At 42.6% G+C, this 22,415-nt stretch overlaps 1 protein-coding gene across 1 annotated transcript in view; it reads left to right on the top strand.

Annotated features, from left to right (window-relative positions):
• The first annotated feature begins 861 nt into the window (after nt 1-861).
• proza (protein Z, vitamin K-dependent plasma glycoprotein a) overlaps nt 862-22,415 on the top strand; it is a 50,973-nt gene continuing 29,419 nt past the window's right edge. Inside the window, exons 1-5 of the mRNA XM_082186378.1 lie at nt 862-1,032; nt 1,227-1,319; nt 19,012-19,181; nt 20,299-20,323; nt 20,496-20,609. Coding sequence (XP_082042504.1) covers nt 1,244-1,319; nt 19,012-19,181; nt 20,299-20,323; nt 20,496-20,609 — 385 coding nt within the window. The 5' untranslated portion in view covers nt 862-1,032; nt 1,227-1,243. The remainder of the gene's footprint in view (nt 1,033-1,226; nt 1,320-19,011; nt 19,182-20,298; nt 20,324-20,495; nt 20,610-22,415) is intronic.

The following is a 22,415-nucleotide window of genomic DNA, read 5'->3' as shown; positions in this document are numbered from 1 at the left end:
CGGGCGAACCGGCGAGCTTTGGCGGCTGAGGGAGGGTTCCGGGGCCCGCTGGGCACGGCGCTTTTTACGGCGCGACGCCGCGGCGGGCGGGGGAGCAGTCTCGGTGAAGACGGCTAGGCGAGTCCTCAGAGTCGCCATTGCCATCAGCTCGCAGTGAGGGCATCCGCCGTCAGCGAGCGCGAGAGCTGCATGTTCCTCACCCAGGCAGGAAACGCAGATCACGTGGCGGTCCCCGTCGCTGAGTGTGGCTCTGCACGAGCCGCAGGAAGGCATCTTTAAAAAGACGCTAGCTCTTTTAGAAATGTGTGTCGCAGCGGCGACACACACACACAGAAATACAGTGTAATAAAAGAGAAGGATATAAGCGCCGGAAAGCGCAGCAGGAAGGCAGGAAGGCGGCGCGGCCAGCGACTTCAGTGACTCGTCCCGCTGAAGGTGCTCTCTCTCGACGGCGCGGCTCCTAATCCAGCTCCAGCGATGCGTGTGCTTCGCTTGAAGGATGAAAAATCAGATAATAGCTGCCTGCGAGCGATATTTATAGGCCTAGACCACGCCCATTTCGGCGGGACGTGACGTAGCGGGCGCGAAGTGCCCTGATTGGGTCTGACGTCACGCCAGGCCTCGCTCGATAGGCTGCTGCAGTTGCCGCAGAGCAGCCAATAGGCGCGCGAGCTGTCTCGCCTATGTCTGCATTGCTGCTGCAACGCGTTTTGCATTATAACAAAATTAAGGATAATTTTTGGCTTCAATATCTCGCGGAAAAAGGATTTTCCCCTAGCGTAAGATATCTTACGCAGTACGAGAGACCTCTCGTAAGAGAACGACCATTGCTAGTGCATTCGCACCCTCGTGTGGTTATACACACAAACGCAGGAGTGGTCTCGCAGCTCTCGCTTGTGCAAAACAACAGTAGATGATGTTCTGATGTCGATCTGATATAAGATTAAACCTCAGTGGACAGGACAGCAGAGGTCAGAGGTCACGCGGACCAGTAGCTGATATACGTTTATATCTGCGTCACCAGCTGAGCGGGTGAGGAATTATCTAATATTATAAATAAAAGCATTTTGAGGTTAAAGCTAACCACTGTTTATTAATGTAACGTTTATCCCAATTGGAAACTGAGCGTTTAGGACAGTGTTGGGAATAACGGTTCTGTCCGTTAGTAAACAAACGTCCACTGCTGGATTTAGCGCTGTTTCTTCATTAATCCTGCTTTCCCACAGGCGTCCAGCAGCATATCATGGCTCATCTCGGAACATTTCTGTCATTCGCAGTTTTATTTGGCTTCGTGACGGCAGGGTTGCATACAAGAACAGGTAAAAAGAACATTTTACTACATTTAAAGCTGTTAGAGTCTGTAAAACACTTAAAACATTGGTGTTCGTGTCTCCATGGGCCGCATTCCTGTGTCTTTATCTCAGACATTTTGGTCACTTCAGCGTATAAATCGTTAAGCAAAAACTGATCCTAAAATACCAGTGAAAATCTTCCCGAGAGCCCGTATAAAATGTTTACATCAAACGCCTCGTTGTGAAAGGCGATTGGCTCATCGTGAAGAGCTATGAGAAAAGTAACAGGGGGCACGTGATCATCTCGCTGCTTGGGTTGCCAACGCCGTGTTTATCCCGCTAAATGTCGCTACTGTACTGTTGCTGCACATTGTTTTTTTTGTTGTTGTTTGATATATTGTATTGATACATTTGAACAAAAGGAGTGCCTTATATATTAAGTTATACAACTCTGCCAAAAGTGAGACTGTCTGCTAATTTGGCGGTGTTTGGGATAGAGATTTGAGAGTAACTCTTAAATCACTGCTGCGTCATTGGGTTTTCATGAAAGTGCTGCTTCACTGCAGAGCCAAAACACGAGAGGACGGTTTTTTTAATATTAATATCAATGTGAAGGCTTCAATGGGCTTATATTTATGCATTTTTGGAATGATATATGAATTTCGCAGCAGCAAAAAATAGAAAGAAAGCTATTTTATAATGAAGTTGCAGATATTTTTGTAACAGTGTTCAGTTTACAGCACTACTCGTTCATTTCTTTGGTAATGGCTGTCAAAAAAATAACTCAGTGTAATTGAAGGCTGTGATGAGATTGGGTTATGAAGCACATGTAATACTGTTATACTTTCACCATGTCGAGCCACAGAGGGTGTTGGTATCTTACATAATATACTCTGCTATCCACCTTTTCACAAACAAGCCTACTACATTTTACAGTTTTAAAAATGTTTCACACTAAAGGCGGTACTTGAGGCTCACTCAGTGAAACCATTCACTCATATACCTAATCTTCAGACCAAAACTACAAACACTTTATACGCTTTTCACTCAGTTTGCATTTGTAAAACAAACCTTCATGACCAATGATCATGTGGAAACAGCACATAATGTGTTCGAGATGTGTGACGTTTTGCATCTTGTGTGTGTGTGTGTTTATGTTGTGGTTTTGTATGTAGAGTTTTGAGAAAATGTAAGCAATTTTTTAAAAACAGTAAAATATAGCGGCATTTCTGGATTTGGGAATCGACTGAAGCAAATCATTTCAAATAATAAGGCTGCAAATAACTCTATAATATAATAATGCACATAATTCTGGTCCGTCAGCGTGGATTGAATGAGCTTTGAATTTTCCGTCATGCTCTATTTTTATGGAAAAATTATGTAAGGTTTGGTATTTTAATGTGACATTGGTATCAAAAGAATATGTGGCCAAAGTTTTCTTTATTCTGATTATTTTCGTGCTTTGCTTTCAGCTGTAACAATATGAAAAAGATCCAGAAACTGTGCTTTTATGGTCTGACTTCCCGCTTTAATGAACGCTATCCCATCACTGAAATGCACTAAGAATCTTGTTTTCCCCCCAAATCCTCATTCTCGTCTCTTTCCCGGTTGGTTTTCACACGAGTGCTTTAAAGTGTAATTTTATCTCCTCTTTCGCTTCTAAACTCTATCAGCATTGTTTACTGGAATGCAGGAAAATACAATATTTGCTGTCAAAATGACTGAAAGCACTTTGAAATATATATAATGTTCCAGTTAATGTAGGAACATCTTTGGCCAAAGCAACATTACACAAATATTACTGTAGTAAAATAACTCACGTCCGTAATATGCTGTGGAAAAACTCATCTGAGCTTTCTAAAAGTAAATTGTTAATACTTTAATGCTTCTAGGTGACATTTTGGTGGTTATGGGGTAGCCAGTTTTTGAAATGCCTATTGCATTCATAGAGCTAACAAGCTAACATCAGCAGTCGCTGCTTGTTTACGGGGTAAAGACCACAGTCTTAAAGTTAAACTCTAACATCAGTGAAAAAAACATGATAATTCTTGCTCAAACTTCAATGAAGGACAAGAACTGATACTGATGCAACTTAAAAGACAAGTAGACTAAACCTTCCCAATTTATATATTGTTGCACTTACTTGAACAAGCAATAAATCATTAAAAACAAGTTATTGCTTCACATCAGAAGCTTTACTAAGGTTTGATCCCCTACATGCCACAGCTGAACTCCAATAAAATGTACTGATTTAACAGAATATTAACCATAATCATCAAAAAACACAATACAAGTGTGTATTTGGTGTAGAGGAGGGCTTTAGGAACAGGGACAAGTAATGTCCAGCATCCATTTATAATTTTAATAAATATACTGTAATCAAATATACTGAATATGTTGTTATTATTACATACCGTTATATAATATACTAATACACCAGGGGCTGAACGACTTCAAGTCTACATGTGATGAAAGTCGAGTTGACGTCGACTAGTCGCTGATGACGTCATTAATGATCTAATAAGCCTTTGGGTCATTATTTCTCACAGATTATTTCTCGTTGTAAATCAGATTCAGATAAATAATAATAATAATAATTAAAGCTGCAAGCAGCATTTATCGGGGTTCAAGTAGTTAAGGCCTTTAAGGACTTTAAGCACACAAGCATCAAAAGACATTAAGTTTTATTTAGCATTTAACAACTGCATTTAACAACTGCCATCCTAGATGAAAAAGTACATTTACAGCCAGTACAGGCAGTTTACCATAGGAAATATATGGTTTTAAAGCGTTTTTACAGTTATAGCACCTTTTTGCCTGAGTCTTCTTATAGTCTTGCCTGATCTCCACCACTTATATTAGTAGTACTCAAAGTGTGCCCATATATATGTGTCAGATTTGTTGTAAATATGTAATTTTGATAAGGAGTTTAGACAATTATATTCAGTGGCGTAACGAGCCAACACCGGGCCCTTAAGTAGGATTATCAAGGCGGGCCCCTTGATGACGCAATTGATGACATTGATGACGCAATGTCCGCGAGTAGGCTACCATGAATAGGGCAGGATATGATCATACACAGCATATAAGAGATGAGATGACTAACAAAATCAGGAGTAGCCTACGCTCACCAAAAACAAAACAAAAAAACAACAAAAAAAAACACTGGTGACAGCGCACCATAACACATTGTTAGGCCTAAGTCCAAATACATAAAAAAGATGCTCTCTTACATTATAGCGGGATTTTCCGAGCTTTCCTTTGTGCAACATAATCCGCCATTTTGTCCAACAAAGCAGTCAGGAGAGTTAGTAGATTAACATTGGAGGATTTAAATTTGAAAAACAAAGTGTACTGACGTCTTAGCACTTTAAAACAACATTCCTTTTATGTTCATTCATGTTTATTTTAATGCTATAAATTAACTAGAAGGAAGAGATGATCAGTTCACAAGCAGCTTTAACTGAGCCTCGAGTCTACAGCGATCTGTCAGACACATTAAAGAGTCACAAAACGGTATTTATTGTTTAAATGTCTCTAAAAAATTACTACATTTGAAAGGTGAGACTTTGTTTCATATCAAAAGTACTTGTCTGTCAGCGCGCAGTCTTTTCTCTGATCCGCAATGTATTTTTCACTGTGTGAGAACTTGGTGTGGTGTGAGAGTGGCGTCGCTTGTCAGACATATCAACAGTAACTAAAGTGGGCGGGTCTTTGCGAACGGTCATTGACAGTATGGACGGGGATTTGCCAGTCCCAATTCAAAACAAATTTCATCACAATCCATCATTGTTCGTTTCAAACATGTGAGAGCATCAAAATGATTCATGGGTGAAATTGATTGGATTAAATTTTTTTTTTTTTTTAGTTCCTATCATAATTTTAACATTTTGGCGTTATTGTTTAGCTATTTACCTATGTTTTCAAATTTCCTTTGTTTTTTTGTTGTTGTCTCGATCGGACTAACGGCTTTGAAGATAACCACAATTTTTTAAAGCTCTAAATGACACTTACAAAAACCATAAGGCGAAACCTGGCATGTTTGGTATTGTTGGACTCGGCAAGGATTCAGGAGTCTTAGGAGGTCACTCCTGTGAAAAAAACACGGGCTTGAAACTTCTAAGGCTCCTTCAAGGCATTGTGCCAATGACGTATACTGAGTTTTTTGAGATACATCAATGTTCTCATAGACTATTGGCGCTTTTCCACTGCATGGTACGGCTCGGTTCGGAACGGTTCGGCTCGCTTCGCTTTTCCACTGCGTGGTACGACTCGGCTCGGTACGGCACGGTTCGGTTCGCTTTAGCTCGGTTGCTTTTCCACTGCAGTTAGTACCACTTCAAAGTGGGTGTGACTGATCGTTATAGTTGCCGTCTCTACTGCCATGACATCATCATATTAAATGCGAATTTTTCATTCCGGGTTTCCCCATCCGCTCCTCGGCAACCAACAAGAGGAACGTCTGCACCTCGTCCACTGACCACGATTCAGCCATTTATTTTTTTAAGTTTATACTCTTTTTTTGAATCAAATACTTTTAAAACAGGCGCTACAGCGTTGGCTGTTGTCTACTGGCTATTTAAATCTAGCGGGTTTAGTGTCTCGTGTTGTAAATACAATGACGCTGGTAGTGATGATTCTGTCTGACCAATCACTGATCTGCAGTGTTTTCACGTCACATTTTAGTATCGGTACGGTACGCTTGGAACCTCAACAGAGGTGGTACCATTTAAAGCGAGCCGAAGCGAGCCGTACTGTACCGTACCATGCAGTGGAAATGCGTCATAAGTGAGCCGTACTGAACCGAGCCGTACCGTACCATGCAGTGGAAAAGCGCCAAAGCGTGCCGTACCGAACCGAACCGTACCGTACCATGCAGTGGAAAAGCGCCATATCATGGCACCCTGGACAAAGACACTGCGTGCCAATTTTCAGTAGACTAACGGTTGGGTGCGCTTATAGCTATTTTCATGATTTTTTCACTGTTATAGCGCCACCAAGTGGCCAATTCTCACGATTTTTTTCATGTCAACTCAGATTGAGCTTATGAACATGTGTCCCAAGTTTAGTGAAAATATCTAATTCCGCTCACAAGTTATAACCATTTTATAACGCCACCAAGTGGCCAATTGCCGTGATTTTTTTCACGTGACCTCAGAATGAGCTCATGAACATGTGTCCCAAGTTTTGCGAAAATATCTCTTTCCGTTCACAAGTTATAACCGTTTTATAGCGTCACCTAGTGGCCAATTTTTGTGATTTTTTTTCAAGTGATCTCAGATTGAGCTCAGGAAGATGTGTCCCAAGTTTAGCAAAAAAATCTTAAACTTGGGATCTGTTCCCAAGTTTCTTCTCAAGTTCTTGGGATCTGTTCCCAAGTTTAATCTCTTTCTGTTCACAATTTATAACCGTTTTAGTAAAAGTGGCCCTGGTGCCATCAAAGATTTTGGTTCCCCTCATCGACCGTTAATTGAAATTTTGAATTTTTTGGATGATTATTGATTGTCAGACTCCAGAGAATATTCTTGCAGTGGTTTGGTTCCAATTGGTCGAAAAACCAAGGAGAAGTTCGCAAAAATAGGTTTTTGAAAAAAATGCAATTTACTCGAAATTGGCGCCAGAAGGGCGAGCAAATCGGAGATAGCCATTTTGTCCGCCTTGAGCTAAGGATTCCAACGATATAAGACACTTGATCCTGGGACAAACGGTCTAAGAGTTATGAGCGATTTAGTACTTTTGGTTGCTGTAGCGCCACCTATGGGCCAATTGGGGTCATACTCTGATAGGTTGTCCCCAAATTGAGGCCTACCATCTGGCCAGGTTTCACGTCTCTAGGCCTTACGGTTTGTCCTGCACGATGCGTTTTACGAATCCTTACAATTACAATAGGGTTTCAGCATTTCATGCTTGAACCCCTAATAAGAATGAAGGCTTTTTGCCAGTTATAGCGCCACCTATGGTCCGATCTCCATGAAACTCTGCATGCTTCCTCACCATGTTCTGACACATATGCTCATCAATTTTTGTGAAGTTCTGAGTTTTCATTTGGGATGTATAGGCTTTTTAGTGTATTTTGCCACGCCCCTTTTCTAAATGACCCTGTTACAGCCACCCAAATGCAAAAGTTCAACTTTTTTTCGATAATTATTGATCTAGAGAGTCCAGAGAATTGTCCTAGACTGGTTTGGTTCCGATCGGGCCAAAAACCAGGGACTAGTTCGCAAAAGTAGGTTTTGGACAAAATCCGACATAGCAGAAAATTTTCCCTGCCTACATCCAAATCGGAGATAGCCATTTTGTCCGCCTTGAGCCAAGGATTCCAACGATATAAGACACTTGATCCTGGGACAAACGGTCTAAGAGTTATGAGCGATTTAGTACTTTTGGTTGCTGTAGCGCCACCTATGGGCCAATTGGGGTCATACTCTGATAGGTTGTCCCCAAATTGAGGCCTACCATCTGGCCAGGTTTCACGTCTCTAGGCCTTACGGTTTGTCCTGCACGATGCGTTTTACGAATCCTTACAATTACAATAGGGTTTCAGCATTTCATGCTTGAACCCCTAATAAGAATGAAGGCTTTTTGCCAGTTATAGCGCCACCTATGGTCCGATCTCCATGAAACTCTGCATGCTTCCTCACCATGTTCTGACACATATGCTCATCAATTTTTGTGAAGTTCTGAGTTTTCATTTGGGATTTATAGGCTTTTTAGTGTATTTTGCCACGCCCCTTTTCTAAATGACCCTGTTACAGCCACCCAAATGCAAAAGTTCAACTTTTTTTCGATAATTATTGATCTAGAGAGTCCAGAGAATTGTCCTAGACTGGTTTGGTTCCGATCGGGCCAAAAACCAGGGACTAGTTCGCAAAAGTAGGTTTTGGACAAAATCCGACATAGCAGAAAATTTTCCCTGCCTACATCCAAATCGGAGATAGCCATTTTGTCCGCCTTGAGCCAAGGATTCCAACGATGTAAGACACTTGATCCTGGGACAAACGGTCTAAGAGTTATGAGCGATTTAGTACTTTTGGTTGCTGTAGCGCCACCTATGGGCCAATTGGGGTCATACTCTGATAGGTTGTCCCCAAATTGAGGCCTACCATCTGGCCAGGTTTCACGTCTCTAGGCCTTACGGTTTGTCCTGCACGATGCGTTTTACGAATCCTTACAATTACAATAGGGTTTCAGCATTTCATGCTTGAACCCCTAATAAGAATGAAGGCTTTTTGCCAGTTATAGCGCCACCTATGGTCCGATCTCCATGAAACTCTGCATGCTTCCTCACCATGTTCTGACACATATGCTCATCAATTTTTGTGAAGTTCTGAGTTTTCATTTGGGATTTATAGGCTTTTTAGTGTATTTTGCCACGCCCCTTTTCTAAATGACCCTGTTACAGCCACCCAAATGCAAAAGTTCAACTTTTTTTCGATAATTATTGATCTAGAGAGTCCAGAGAATTGTCCTAGACTGGTTTGGTTCCGATCGGGCCAAAAACCAGGGACTAGTTCGCAAAAGTAGGTTTTGGACAAAATCCGACATAGCAGAAAATTTTCCCTGCCTACATCCAAATCGGAGATAGCCATTTTGTCCGCCTTGAGCCAAGGATTCCAACGATGTAAGACACTTGATCCTGGGACAAACGGTCTAAGAGTTATGAGCGATTTAGTACTTTTGGTTGCTGTAGCGCCACCTATGGGCCAATTGGGGTCATACTCTGATAGGTTGTCCCCAAATTGAGGCCTACCATCTGGCCAGGTTTCACGTCTCTAGGCCTTACGGTTTGTCCTGCACGATGCGTTTTACGAATCCTTACAATTACAATAGGGTTTCAGCATTTCATGCTTGAACCCCTAATAAGAATGAAGGCTTTTTGCCAGTTATAGCGCCACCTATGGTCCGATCTCCATGAAACTCTGCATGCTTCCTCACCATGTTCTGACACATATGCTCATCAATTTTTGTGAAGTTCTGAGTTTTCATTTGGGATTTATAGGCTTTTTAGTGTATTTTGCCACGCCCCTTTTCTAAATGACCCTGTTACAGCCACCCAAATGCAAAAGTTCAACTTTTTTTCGATAATTATTGATCTAGAGAGTCCAGAGAATTGTCCTAGACTTGTTTGGTTCCGATCGGGCCAAAAACCAGGGACTAGTTCGCAAAAGTAGGTTTTGGACAAAATCCGACATAGCAGAAAATTTTCCCTGCCTACATCCAAATCTGAGATAGCCATTTTGTCCGCCTTGAGCCAAGGATTCCAACGATATAAGACACTTGATCCTGGGACAAACGGTCTAAGAGTTATGAGCGATTTAGTACTTTTGGTTGCTGTAGCGCCACCTATGGGCCAATTGGGGTCATACTCTGATAGGTTGTCCCCAAATTGAGGCCTACCATCTGGCCAGGTTTCACGTCTCTAGGCCTTACGGTTTGTCCTGCACGATGCGTTTTACGAATCCTTACAATTACAATAGGGTTTCAGCATTTCATGCTTGAACCCCTAATAATAAGTTTTATTTGTATTGCACTTTACACGTGAAGAACACATCTCAAAGTGCTACAGGTGCACAGGTAGAAACACTGAACATAAAAACAGTCAAAAACAGCAAGAAACAAAATTATATTAAGAAAATGCAATACAAAATAAGTGAGTCTTTAAATTATTTTTAAAAACCTCAATAGATTAGGGGTGTAAATCGGAGCCTACATGACGATTCGATACGATACCGATTTCTTAAGCCAACGATTCGATTATTTTTTGGAACGGATAAACGGACCGCAACCGCGTGCAGTGTGAAAGCTCTAACCTGTTAACATGGGTACTGAAATAAATACGCACCGCATACGCACTTCAAACGGAGTATGTGTGAAACGGGCGCAATCAGACAAACGGCAACATCTCTTACCACTGCTCCATCTGTTTTCCTGAAGCCAAAATACATCCACACCCATGACTTGACGCCGACTGGAGTGTGTAACATTTCACTGTCATTGCCAGCTCGCTCTGAGGGATCCATCGCTCTTGAAAGTCAGACTCAACAATGTGTGTGAACATAGATAGACTGTGAAACGTAAGTAACGCGTGTGAAGTAGAAGACAATAATGAGGTTAGCGCCACCCGTTAGCGCCACCGGAGCAGATGCTGAAAATAGACAGGCGGCAAAATAAACACATGAATCGATACTCTTGCGGACGCATCGATGCATCGAATCGTCGGCTGTATAATCGATGCATCGATACGAATCGATTAATATTTACACCCCTACAATAGATTGTGGCGCCCTTAGGTGGTTGGGGAGGGTATTCCACAGACGAGGCGCAGCCACCTGGAAGGCCCTATCTCCCATAGTGCAGAGTTTGGACTTGGGGACCTGGAGTTGGTGGCTATCAGAGGAACGGAGATGTCGGGTTGGGTTTTGCCTATTGATGAGGTCTTTGAGGTACACTGGTGCGTTACCGTAGACACACTGATAGGTCAGGAGACAGATCTTATACTCAATCCTGAACCTAACAGGAAGCCAGTGAAGTTTATGTAGGATGGGTGTGATGTGCTCAGATTTACGCACCCTCATCAGGACCCTTGCAGCGCAATTTTGAATGTACTGCAGTCTCTGCAGGCTACTGCCAGGGATCCCGATGAGGAGTGCATTGCAGTAGTCGAGCCTGGAGGAGACAAAGGCATGAACCAGCTTCTCTGAATCGGAAAGGGAGAGGGAGGGGCGGAGTTTAGAGATGTTCTGGAGATGAAAGAATGCAGTCTTACAGATAAGTTGGATGTGGGTGTTAAATGATAGGTGGGGGTCAAATCGAACCCCCAGGTTTGTTATAGAGGATGTGAGAGAAATGTCATGGCCAGCAAATGAATAAACGGTCAGGGTGGAGGATCGGAGTTGGTGTGGGGTCCCAATGAGGAGACCTTCAGTTTTAAAGCTGTTAAGCTGAAGGAAGTTGTCAGTCATCCATGACTTTGTCTCCTCCAGGCAGGCAGTTAGAGTGTGGAGTGATGATGCAGGGGATGTGGGGTCCAACCTGACATAGAGCTGAGTATCATCAGCATAGCAGTGGAAAGCAACTCCATGCCTGCTTATGATGTGGTTCAGGGGGAGCATATAAATGGAGAAAAGGGTGGGGCCGAGGACCGAACCCTGAGGCACTCCACATGTGACTGTGTGGGGCCTCGACCTGGCTCCCCCCAGGGCCACATACTCAACTCTATCAGTCAGGTAGGACTGAAACCACTGAAGTGCTGTGTGTGAGATGCCGATGAAGTGTTGCAGACGGTGGAGGAGGATGGCATGGTCAACAGTGTCGAAGGCAGCTGAGAGGTCCAAGAGCAGGAGGAGGGATGGAGAGCCCTGGTCAGCGGCCACAAGCAGATCGTTTGTGACCCTGACCAGGGCTGTCTCTGTACTATGGGCGCAGCGGAAACCAGACTGGAATTTTTCATAGAGACTATGTGAGTGAAGGTGATTGTGGATTTGGGTGACAATGACTTTTTCAATGACTTTGGAGAGAAATGGGAGGTTAGAAATGGGCCGGTAATTTGATAAAACATCTGGATCGAGGGAGGGTTTCTTAAGTCGAGGATTGATAAGGGCAGTTTTCAAAGAGATTGGAAGATGGCCAGATTGCAGGGAAGAGTTTATAATGGTGGTGATGAGAGGGCTTAGGAAAGTCATATTTGATCTGATCAAAGCAGTGGGAAGGGGGTCCAGTGAGCACGTTGAGGGTCTCATGCTGTGTATGAGAGTCTCAACCTGTCTGTGTGTGGGGAGACTGAAATCAGAGAATGTTGGTGCTGAGGTTAAGGGGATGGATGGAATGACATTGCTGGGTGTTAGGTTAGAACGGATGGTAATTATTTTTGTGGTGAAAGAATCAAGGAATTTATTGCACTGATCGTCTGTACTGTTTTTTTGCCTCAAGATCGGTGGACTGAGAAGATGATTTATTGTTTTAAAGAGCTGTTTTGAATTTCCTGGATTATTGTTAATGATGTTGGAATAATATTGTGACCGTGCCTGACTGAGTAATTTGGAATATGATCTTTGGTGCTCTCTATAAGCAGTTTTATGGACAGTCAGCCCAGAGGCAACGTAACGCCTCTCAAGGACCCTCCCAGCCGCCTTCTGTCTACGCAGCGCACCAGTGTACCACGGGGCAGAGCGTATAAATGTTACAGTCCGTGTCTTGAGGGGCGCATGGGCATCAAGTATCTCTTGCAATCCGGTATTGTAATGATCGACAAGTGCGTCAGGAGAAGAGTGATTGGCGGATATGGCCAGGTTTTGTAGGTCGTAAGACAGATGTTAAGGGTTAATTTCTTTTGTTTTGCGAAAGCAGATTTTATGTTTAGGCTTATCGAGTGAAGTCAGGAATGAAAAGTCTAATGATATGGCATTATGATCAGATATGCCTAAATCATGTACATGAACATTGATAACAGGAAAATTTGTTATAATAAGGTCCAGTGTGTTCCCTTTTGTATGGGTAGGGACTGTCACGAGTTGTCTGAGATTGATTGTATCAAGAAGTTGTAATAGTTCTGTAGTATATTGACTAGTGGGAGAATTAACATGGATATTAAAGTCTCCAAGAATTGCCACATTGTTTGATGTGGTGCACACTGACAGGAGTAGCTCAGTTAATTCTGAAATGAAACGTGGGTGTGGTTTAGGTGGCCGGTATATGAGGATGGTTGTAAGTGGGATGGATTTTTCGCACGTAAAAGCCAAGCATTCAAATGATGACAGCTTTGGCAATGTCACAGGGGACAGGTGCAAATCAGAGCGATGAATAACCGCCAAACCCCCTCCACGTCCATTACCCCTGGCTTTTTCCAGATATGTATAGCCAGAGGGGCACGCTTCATTTAGTGCAGAATACACTTCTGATTTGTGCCAGGTCTCAGTGAGACACATAAAATCAATCTTCTGATCAAATATATAGTTGTGGATAAAAGATGACTTATTGGTAAGTGATTGGCAGTTTAACAGTTCCATTTTAATCATTGAAGATGGAATCCACTTTACCAGAGAGCGCAGCACAGAATGGTCCACTCCACGTTTCCCCGGGCGCGCAGTGCGGGGTTCCTCCAGCAGGGGGCCTGGGTGTGGTCGGTTATGGTTTTTTAGACCTAAACCATGAGCGCTCTGATGACGCATCCGATGACGTCGTTGGTGTGCGCCGCTAGCAGCAGTGCACAGGCTTGGAATTGAGCTCTCGGACATGCTCTCGGAGTAAACAAAACGCCGCCGCGACCCTCTATGGACGTAGCGGGGTCGGCGAAGAATGCCCAATTGCTTGAGAGCAAAGATGTTTGATGGGGCAAGACGAGTGTTAAGTTCCAAGATTTGGTTCGGCAGGTACCGGAGCATGGTGGATGGAAGAGTCGCTGTCATGCTACAGTTAGCAGCTGTCCATGGATCCGGCAAACGTGAATGAATGATGGCTATGCACACCAGGACAAGTGGCAGTGCCCGTAGTAACCCAGGGGACAAGTGTGGCATACGTTGGAGGTGAGGGGAGCCCATGCGGACTATAGAAGATTTGGTTTCAGGACAGTATCTGTTGGTAGCAGCCGGTTAGCCTAGCCACGGACCAATGCAGCTCAATAGGCGAGAAAGCTTCAGCCAGCTACTATACTGTGAACTATCCGAGGGTCCACGCCATCAATATGTTCGATTTACTGAAACCAATCCGACTGACAAGATCCCCAGCTATATCACAAGGTGATGAACAGCTCCAGATCGCTCACCACTCCAGCAGTAAGGGCAGCTCCAGGTAAGAAGTGTCAGAGCCTAGATGTTTTTAATATCCAAACAAAGCTGGACAAAGCTCAATGTCTGTTATCAGTAGAACAGATAAGTTTCACAGAATAGTCATAGCAGTTTTAGCAGGCTGAGAAGCGGCGAACACACGACGCCAGCGTCCTCTCACACCCACCACCTGAATGCTGATCTACTGAAAGTAGTACAGTAATGACTATATTCATATATGAATGGATTAGTGAGCAAGAGATTGCATGTGAATTAATTCTTCCTGGCATCTCTCTACTAATAGTGGAGATGTGGGTTTTACTCACTAAGAAATATATGCTAGAAATGTTTAAGCTGTGTTATTGAAAAACTACACAAGTGTTGACAACACATTTCTGCACTACTGAATGTTTCTGTGTGTTCTGCGCGTGATGTGTGAGCTACTGTGTGTGTGTGTGTGTGTGTGTGTTTGTGTGTGCATTACAATGCAGCAGCGGATTAGTATATGCATTACAATGCAGCAGCGGATTAGTATAGAGCGGTGAATAATTACGTAGAAATAAGCTGTGTAAAACGTGCAATCTCCCAGTTTTGAGCATCCAGATGGAATAACAGGGTTTCCGCGGAGTCATAAAAAGTCATAAAACGTCTTAAATTTAATCATCAGAATTTTAGGCCATAAAAAGTCATAAAAACGTCCGGATTTTCCATACAAGGTCATAAATTTCATTTAGCCACGTCTTAAATTGATATGCTCGTTCATTCGTTGGTTCTACCATTGCTTTTTCCCCCTGGCCTGAAAATGCGCTGGCGGCATAATGTTAAATGCACAGGTTAAATGCGCCAAAAGCGGAACGCTCATTTGAAACGCGCGCCACACGAACCATTTACCCGCTCGGCTCCAAGTCCAAACGGCAGCGCAGCGCGAGCTCAATAGAACTGATGCGTTTACTCTGATCGGTCTCGGTCACAAGATCCAGTGAGAAGTGCTTGAATTCAGCGAAGAACACACTGTCTCAGTGATTTAAACCAGTTTAAAGGCAGATTAAACAGCGCTGACCAACAGGAGAAACTCTGCACAACGATACAGTCTGAAGGCTTTTCCGTCTACAATCTCCCATCATTTATCATGGATTTACTGTAACGTTAGCCTAGTAATATTAACTGCACCATGTGGGATATACATATTGAATTTTATTATATTATTAGTGCTGATAATGTATTAAAGGACTAATGGAATATTTACAGTATTTAATAATGTATTTAGGCTACTGTTTTTCATACATTTCCTGAAGATATGTGCCATCAAAGTTAGGCAACACAAACCTGTTTCAAGACTTGGCCCCTATTAGCACATGCAGAAACTAAGTAATTATTTTCCCAATAAAGATATTTATTTTGTTAAGGACAAATGACAAATGTTTGAATGTCCTACCTCAGATTTGTGAAATGTTCACCTGTTTTAGCAAGTGTTTGTCATTATATTTTCTGACAATAAAGAGTAAAGTTAGTTTAAAACCACAATTAAAGCTCTGGTTTCTACAACTTTCACTTAGAAGCAACAGTCTGCCTTTAAACTTGAAAGAAATAAAGATTTGACATTTATCGTGATAATTATCGATATTGACTAATATAAAACAATTATCGTGATAATTTTTTTTGGCCATATTGCCCAGCCCTAACTGAAATCTCCCGGTCTATCACAATGGGAAAGTGTACATTTAACGAGCCATGGCTCAAAGATGGTGTGTTTAGTAGTTGGCTCAAGCCTGTTGCAAATAATCAGTATCAAGCATATTGCACACTGGGTAAGAAGGCGTTGGAGCTGTCTTTAGGCATTTAAATAATACATCTTGTTACTTTCAATGAAAGTCAATTAAAAAAAAAAACTTTTGAAAGGAATTTTAATGATTTTTTGTAATTCGTGTAGGTCATAAATTTCAATCATAATGGTCATAAAAAGGTCTTAAAAAGTCTTAAATTTGACTGACCAAACCCTGCAGAAACCCTGAATAATCAAACATATCTTGTGGATCGCTCTCGGATTATGTATTTATTTGTCACTTTAACTGATGGAAACGAGCGTAAAAGAGTTTTCTTCTCCTGTTGCGCCCCCTATAGGCCATGACCAGCGACTAGTCGACGTCAAGCTTAAAGTCAACATACAATACACTGAGCTGGACATAGTGTGTGCCACGATTTGCACTAAATAGCATCTAAAAACTATTTGCACTTAGTGCAAAATTTGAGAGACCAGTGAAATTTTACAATTCTTAACACCAGCAAAAAATAATCATGGGTTAACTAATTTAAGAAAAAGTCCTCACGCAATTATCGAAGACAAGTGAACAGTCAGTAAAGAAATTGGGATAGTTCATTTCAAAGTCAGTTCTTCCAAAGCTCATAACCCTGGAGTTTTTGTATCATTATCATTATTCTGACATTGTGGAGCAGCTTTATTACGATGGCCCGTGTTTTCTGTGTTCTGCTGGTCATTGCTGACGTGTGTGATAAACAGCATCAAATGTTGGCCAATAGAGTATTTAACTTTTAAAGGTACTCTGTGTAACTGTTGGCGCTCTAGCGGTTAATAGACCGAACTGCATGTGTCTTGCAGAAGAACATTATAGCCAGCGCTCCTTCTCTGTGTTTAAGGTCACACTGGCACTGATACTCTGACCCGAACCGGTCTAAAATAATCCCAATATAAACACTTGTTATTATTATAGGCGTACCGTAGTGATTCAGGATAAAAACACGGGTTGAAAGATTCAAGACGTACTCGCTCATTATACATATGTAGTTGTTTTAAGATCCATAAACAGCGTTTCCTTTTTTATTGTCTTTCTCTCGGGTGATCCTGCTTAAACCAGACACCATGGTTGAATATTTCAGTTGAAATATCGACCAATAATGATTTATTTATTAAATTTGTTTTTGATATAGCTAATATCTTAGACAGCGGGGTGTCCGATGGCCACTGTATATCACGTATATAATCTAAAGATGCTAAAAGCAGATGCATAACATTTGCTGGAATTAAGTTTATATTTACTTTACGTAATATTTACTGAATTAGACATTTTTGACATTAAAACTTCTTGATTCTGTAATCCTAATAAAACTGACATATATTTGCCCTGATGATATCAGTTGACCACTACAGGGCTCTACGCTAACTTTTTTCCCAAGGAGTACATGTGCTCCTAAATGAAAACATTTAGGCGCACACAGAGCAATATAGGAGCACAGTGAAAAAAGTTGATTATTCATATGGATTAGTTTTATGATATTTTTATGAACTTTTTTCGAAAGCATCAAAGTGGTAGTTGTGTAGGCTGTCAATGGAGGGAAAGAAATCTCTCAATTTCATCAAAAAGATCTTAATTTGTCTTCCGAAAATGAGTGAAAGTCTTGCGGGTTTGGAACGACATGATGGAGAGTAATAAATGACAGATTTTTCAATTTTGGGTGAACTACCTGTTTTATAATTATGCAATTATTATTTTTAGGCTACTTCAAAATATATAAAAAGAATGAACACCTCAATAAAGTATAAAGTGCTAAAAACAAAACAAATGCCAGCTTGCTTTTTTCCTTTGCAGTAGACTACATTAAGTTGTCCTCAAAAATTTGTTTTTGTCGTCTTCCTGTCCTCAGTGTTGACTGTTTTGGTCGTAACTTCAGTTTCTGCACTGGGTCTTTTGGTGGGACCTAAACGTTGCTAATAAAATGTTGATACTCATTTGCAAGTATTGATAGTGTGCGTGAGTTCCTCGTTTTGTTTTTTTGCACTTGGTCTTTTGAGATAATGACTATAGGCTTCATACTGTGTTGCGTATCTAGCTCACTAAGTGTTTACTTGACTTTTTTTTTTATGGTGTAGGGGCCTGTTTACACCTGGTCACTTGCGTTTTTACTGATCAAAACGATTCCATTTACACCTAACGTTAGTCACATAAGTGTGTTTTCGCAAAACTGATATAAATCGGATCTTCTATTCCCGCGCTATATGCAGATTTAATGTAGGCCTATGCAGAGTTCACGTCACCAAAAGCAACAGATATGACCTGCATTTAATTGATCAAAAGCTCATTTCAAAATCAGCGATAGGAGAGAGCGACAGCAGCACTGTAGCCTAATATCATTTCGTTTCTTTACTATTAATGAATATGATTGTGTGTTGAGCATCTACGACTTACTTTCACTTTCATTTGAGGCAGTTTGCGCGTTGGCTTGATGAATAGATCGCTCATCTGTCGTGATGCGTGTTGCAGTAGCGTCATCATATCTGGCTATAACACGCTCTCACGCGTTTATTTTTAGCACCGGTGGGGAGAGTCACTTGGCTCTCTCACTTAAAATCCAGCAGTTCCCGCACATTCCCACACTATTTCAGTGATTGGCTCATTGGTTGCGAATCGTCGCTCTCATTTGAATAAAGTTAAGCGCGTCATCATGTTATGTTCACATTGCGCAGTTGCGACCCCGTCCTCTTGCTTGCTTTCAATGTGAAATCAATGGTATGCGTCGCTTCATCGCGCTGTTGTTCAGTGTACTGAGAACAGCCCGTCACTCGCGCACTGTGCTGGTATATTATTTGTCAAGTTCGCACATAACTATTTTTAGGCGCAAATGCGAGTGAATTACTTGCACTGTAGAGTCCTGCGGTAATATAGTGTCCTACTCTGCCCCTCCTCATGATGATGTATTTGCAGCTGTTTCTATAGAAAAATGCTGTGTCACTCGCACGAGTGCGCCCAAATATTTTTTCACGTTCGCACGCCGAAATATTTACTCGCATGTGCGAGTGAAATGGGCGCACTGTAGAGCCCTGCACTATAAATATAATTTGTATCTATATCTCAGCGTCTACCATTCATACTGTATGAAATCTTTTTAATATTTGTTTGCAAATTGCTAAATGTAATTTCTCAGCTGTCCTGTATATATTTCAGCACCTCTGTTCTTGGAGAAGTGGGATGCGCTGAGTGTGATTTCCCGCCAGAAGAGGAGCAATGCGGGTGACGAAGAGACCAGACTCCCAGCCAGCCTCGAGAGGGAGTGTCTGGAGGAGGTCTGTGATTACGAGGAGGCCAGAGAAGTCTTCCAGGATAACTATCGCACAGTGAGTCTGAGTCCGGCAATCACTCGTCTACAGTAGGGGTGGCAATGGATAGCATCTGCCATTGTACTGATCGTTATTGATTTAACAGTGTTCACTCGCTTTTGAAAAAAAAAACTGAAACGCACCTTCCAATATCAAATTACATAAAACCATAATTTATTCAGACACCTTCAACATTCCTCACATTATCACAGTTTATTCGCTATAGTTTAGAAAATGGTGATAAAATATGAGCAGAACTCAGTTGATATTTGACTGGTTTTGTCCGTCCTTCTGTTAGACTGTCTCACACATGTTGAATATCTGTCAGCTGTTAAATTTAACTACACAATTAGATAATACCAGTTTAGCTCAACCAATCACCAAGCAATGCTTCATTTTGTTCAGTCTGTGTGTAAAAAGAGCATTAGCAATTCCCACTTCAGCAAAACATGATCAGCTCAAAGTGTCTGAATCCTTTTAAGTCACATATTTGTATAAATGTTACTGGTAGTCACTGTATGAAGAATATTTGGGAATAATATGTCACAGTTTACTCTATTTTGCTCTCCTCACTTACATAAATGAACTATAGGCTCCTGATCACACTAGAAAAAAAGAAAAGAAAATTATATCTGGTGTCTGAATAATTTTTGGTTTGACTGTATATTGTCAAGCAACATCAGCACGATCATGATATACAGTAAACAATAATTGATTGTTTTGAGTTACTGTTTTTAGATCCAGTATTGTCAATATGTTCTGCTTTTGCTTTATTCTGTCAAACAAAAACTGTAGTCAAGCACAGCAGAGCTGCTCTGCCTGTCCGAGCGGTGCTTTATCACTGAACGAATCCGTGTTTTAAACAGATCAGTGATTCAGTGACCCAGTAAATCAGTACAAGAACATGAGAAGCTTCAGGAATCAGCTGTTCAAACCAAGGGACCAGAACAACACGGAATCTGGTCAAAATCATGAGACCTGGTACAAAATCATCGTTATAGGCAAAATCCCAGAAAATAGTTTTTATGTGAAAATCGCACACCCCTATTCTACATGTTTAGTGTTATTTCTAATATTCACAGTTCCACTGGTAATTATATACAGACTGAAATGGATTGTGTTTGTTTCTTTAAAGGATATCTTCTGGTCTGTCTACATCGGTAAGTTGTGAACGCTGCAGAAACACAAACTTGTGTAAAGATGAATGATGGTCATGTGAGGAAGTCTGGCATCAGTATGCAAAAATCCGTATCCGTTTGTACACATTAAAGGATATATGTAATGTTTTCTGTGTATCATATGTGTTATCCCTCATGATGTCTTGCACACTAGATGGTGACCAGTGTGCGCCCCAACCGTGCAAAAATGGAGCCATGTGTGCAGATAGTGTGGGCGGTTATGACTGCATTTGCAAATCAGGCTTTGCAGGAATCCACTGCGAGACTGGTATGTGACTCAACCCATGATGCTTTAGGAAGACTTCATTCATGTTTCTGACTGCTTTCCACAAAAATCTAATTAACAAAAAAATAAAAACAATGCATCTCTGCATTAACCTAAATAATTGTTCACTGCACTGCATATTTTCAAGAGATGCTTTTGAGCACGTTGAGCTCTTTCTAAAAGTACACATTAAAGGGGTCATGAAAAGTACGCCACGTATGCCCGAACCTGCACACAACTGCCTTTAGAAATCCTAATCAGCGGAAGATTGTGCATACATACTAGGGGTGTAAATCGGAGCCTACATGACGATTCGATACGATACCGATTTCTTAAGCCAACGATTCGATTATTTTCGATACTTCAGAATTCCCCGCGATACGATTCGATACGATTCAATACTAGATTTTTACATGATATCTATTAAGTTTCAAATAAATCAACAAAAATAATATATAATTTGCCTTTTATTGAGAATACAGAATACAATTGCATGTCACAAAGAAGGCAGGCATACCAGTACGCGGTTCTCCCTTTCGGGCTAGCCCTGTCTCCTCGCGTCTTTACGAAGGTCGTCGAGGCAGCCCTTGTTCCCTTTCGGGAACACGGGGTTCGCATCCTGAACTATCTCGACGACTGGCTGATCCTAGCTCACTCTCGAGACCAGGTTTGCGAACACAGGGACCTAGTGCTCCGGCACCTAGCTCGTCTGGGCCTTCGGGTCAACTGGGAGAAGAGCAAACTCTGCCCCGTGCAGAGGATCTCTTTTCTCGGTATGGATATCGACTCGGTCGCCATGTGCGCGCAGCTTACGAGCGAGCGCGCGCAGTCACTGCTGACTTGCCTTCGTCAATTCGAGGGCAAGAGTGCGGTCCCACTGCAACTCTTTCAGAGGCTCCTGGGGCATATGGCATCCGCAGCCGCAGTAACGCCGCTCGGATTGCTTCATATGAGACCGCTTCAGCTTTGGCTTCGCGATCGAGTCCCGAGGTGGGCATGGCAACACGGCACGCTCCGAGTCCCAGTGACTCCGGCCTGCCGTCAGACTTTCACCCCGTGGTCGAACCTCAGTTTTCTACGGGCCGGAGTGCCCTTAGAACGAGCTTCCAGGCATGTTGTTGTATCAACGGATGCCTCCACCACGGGCTGGGGCGCCATGTGCAATGGACATGCTGCCGCGGGCTCCTGGACAAGTCCCCAACGCCTTTGGCATGTCAATTGCCTCGAGTTGCTGGCTGTACGCCTTGCCCTGCACCGCTTCCGTGCGTTGCTCAGGGGTCAACACGTACTAGTCCGATCAGACAATACTGCCACAGTAGCGTACATCAACCGTCAAGGTGGTCTACGCTCCCGCCGTATGTCGCAACTCGCCCGCCACCTCCTCATATGGAGTCAGAAGCATCTGAGGTCGCTTCGAGCCATTTATATCCCGGGAGAGCTGAACCGTGCGGCCGACGAGCTGTCTCGGCTTCGGCCTCTCGCTGGAGAATGGAGACTCCATCCCCAGTCGGTCCAGCTGATTTGGGATCAGTTCGGGGACGCTCAGATAGATCTGTTTGCCTCCCACGACTCGTCCCATTGCGACCTGTTTTATTCCCTGACCGAGGGCACGCTCGGCACGGATGCACTGGCGCACAGCTGGCCGCGGGGCCTACGCAAGTATGCGTTTCCCCCAGTGAGCCTTCTTGCGCAGACTTTGCGCAAGATCAGGGAGGACGAGGAGCAGGTGATATTGGTTGCCCCGTATTGGCCCAACTGCACCTGGTTCCCAGAACTAGTACTCCTCGCGACAGCACCTCCCTGGCCTAT

Source organism: Leuciscus leuciscus (assembly GCF_965113295.1).
Source record: "Leuciscus leuciscus genome assembly, chromosome: 1".
Taxonomy (NCBI): domain Eukaryota; kingdom Metazoa; phylum Chordata; class Actinopteri; order Cypriniformes; family Leuciscidae; genus Leuciscus; species Leuciscus leuciscus.
This window is presented reverse-complemented; position numbering and strand designations above follow the sequence as displayed.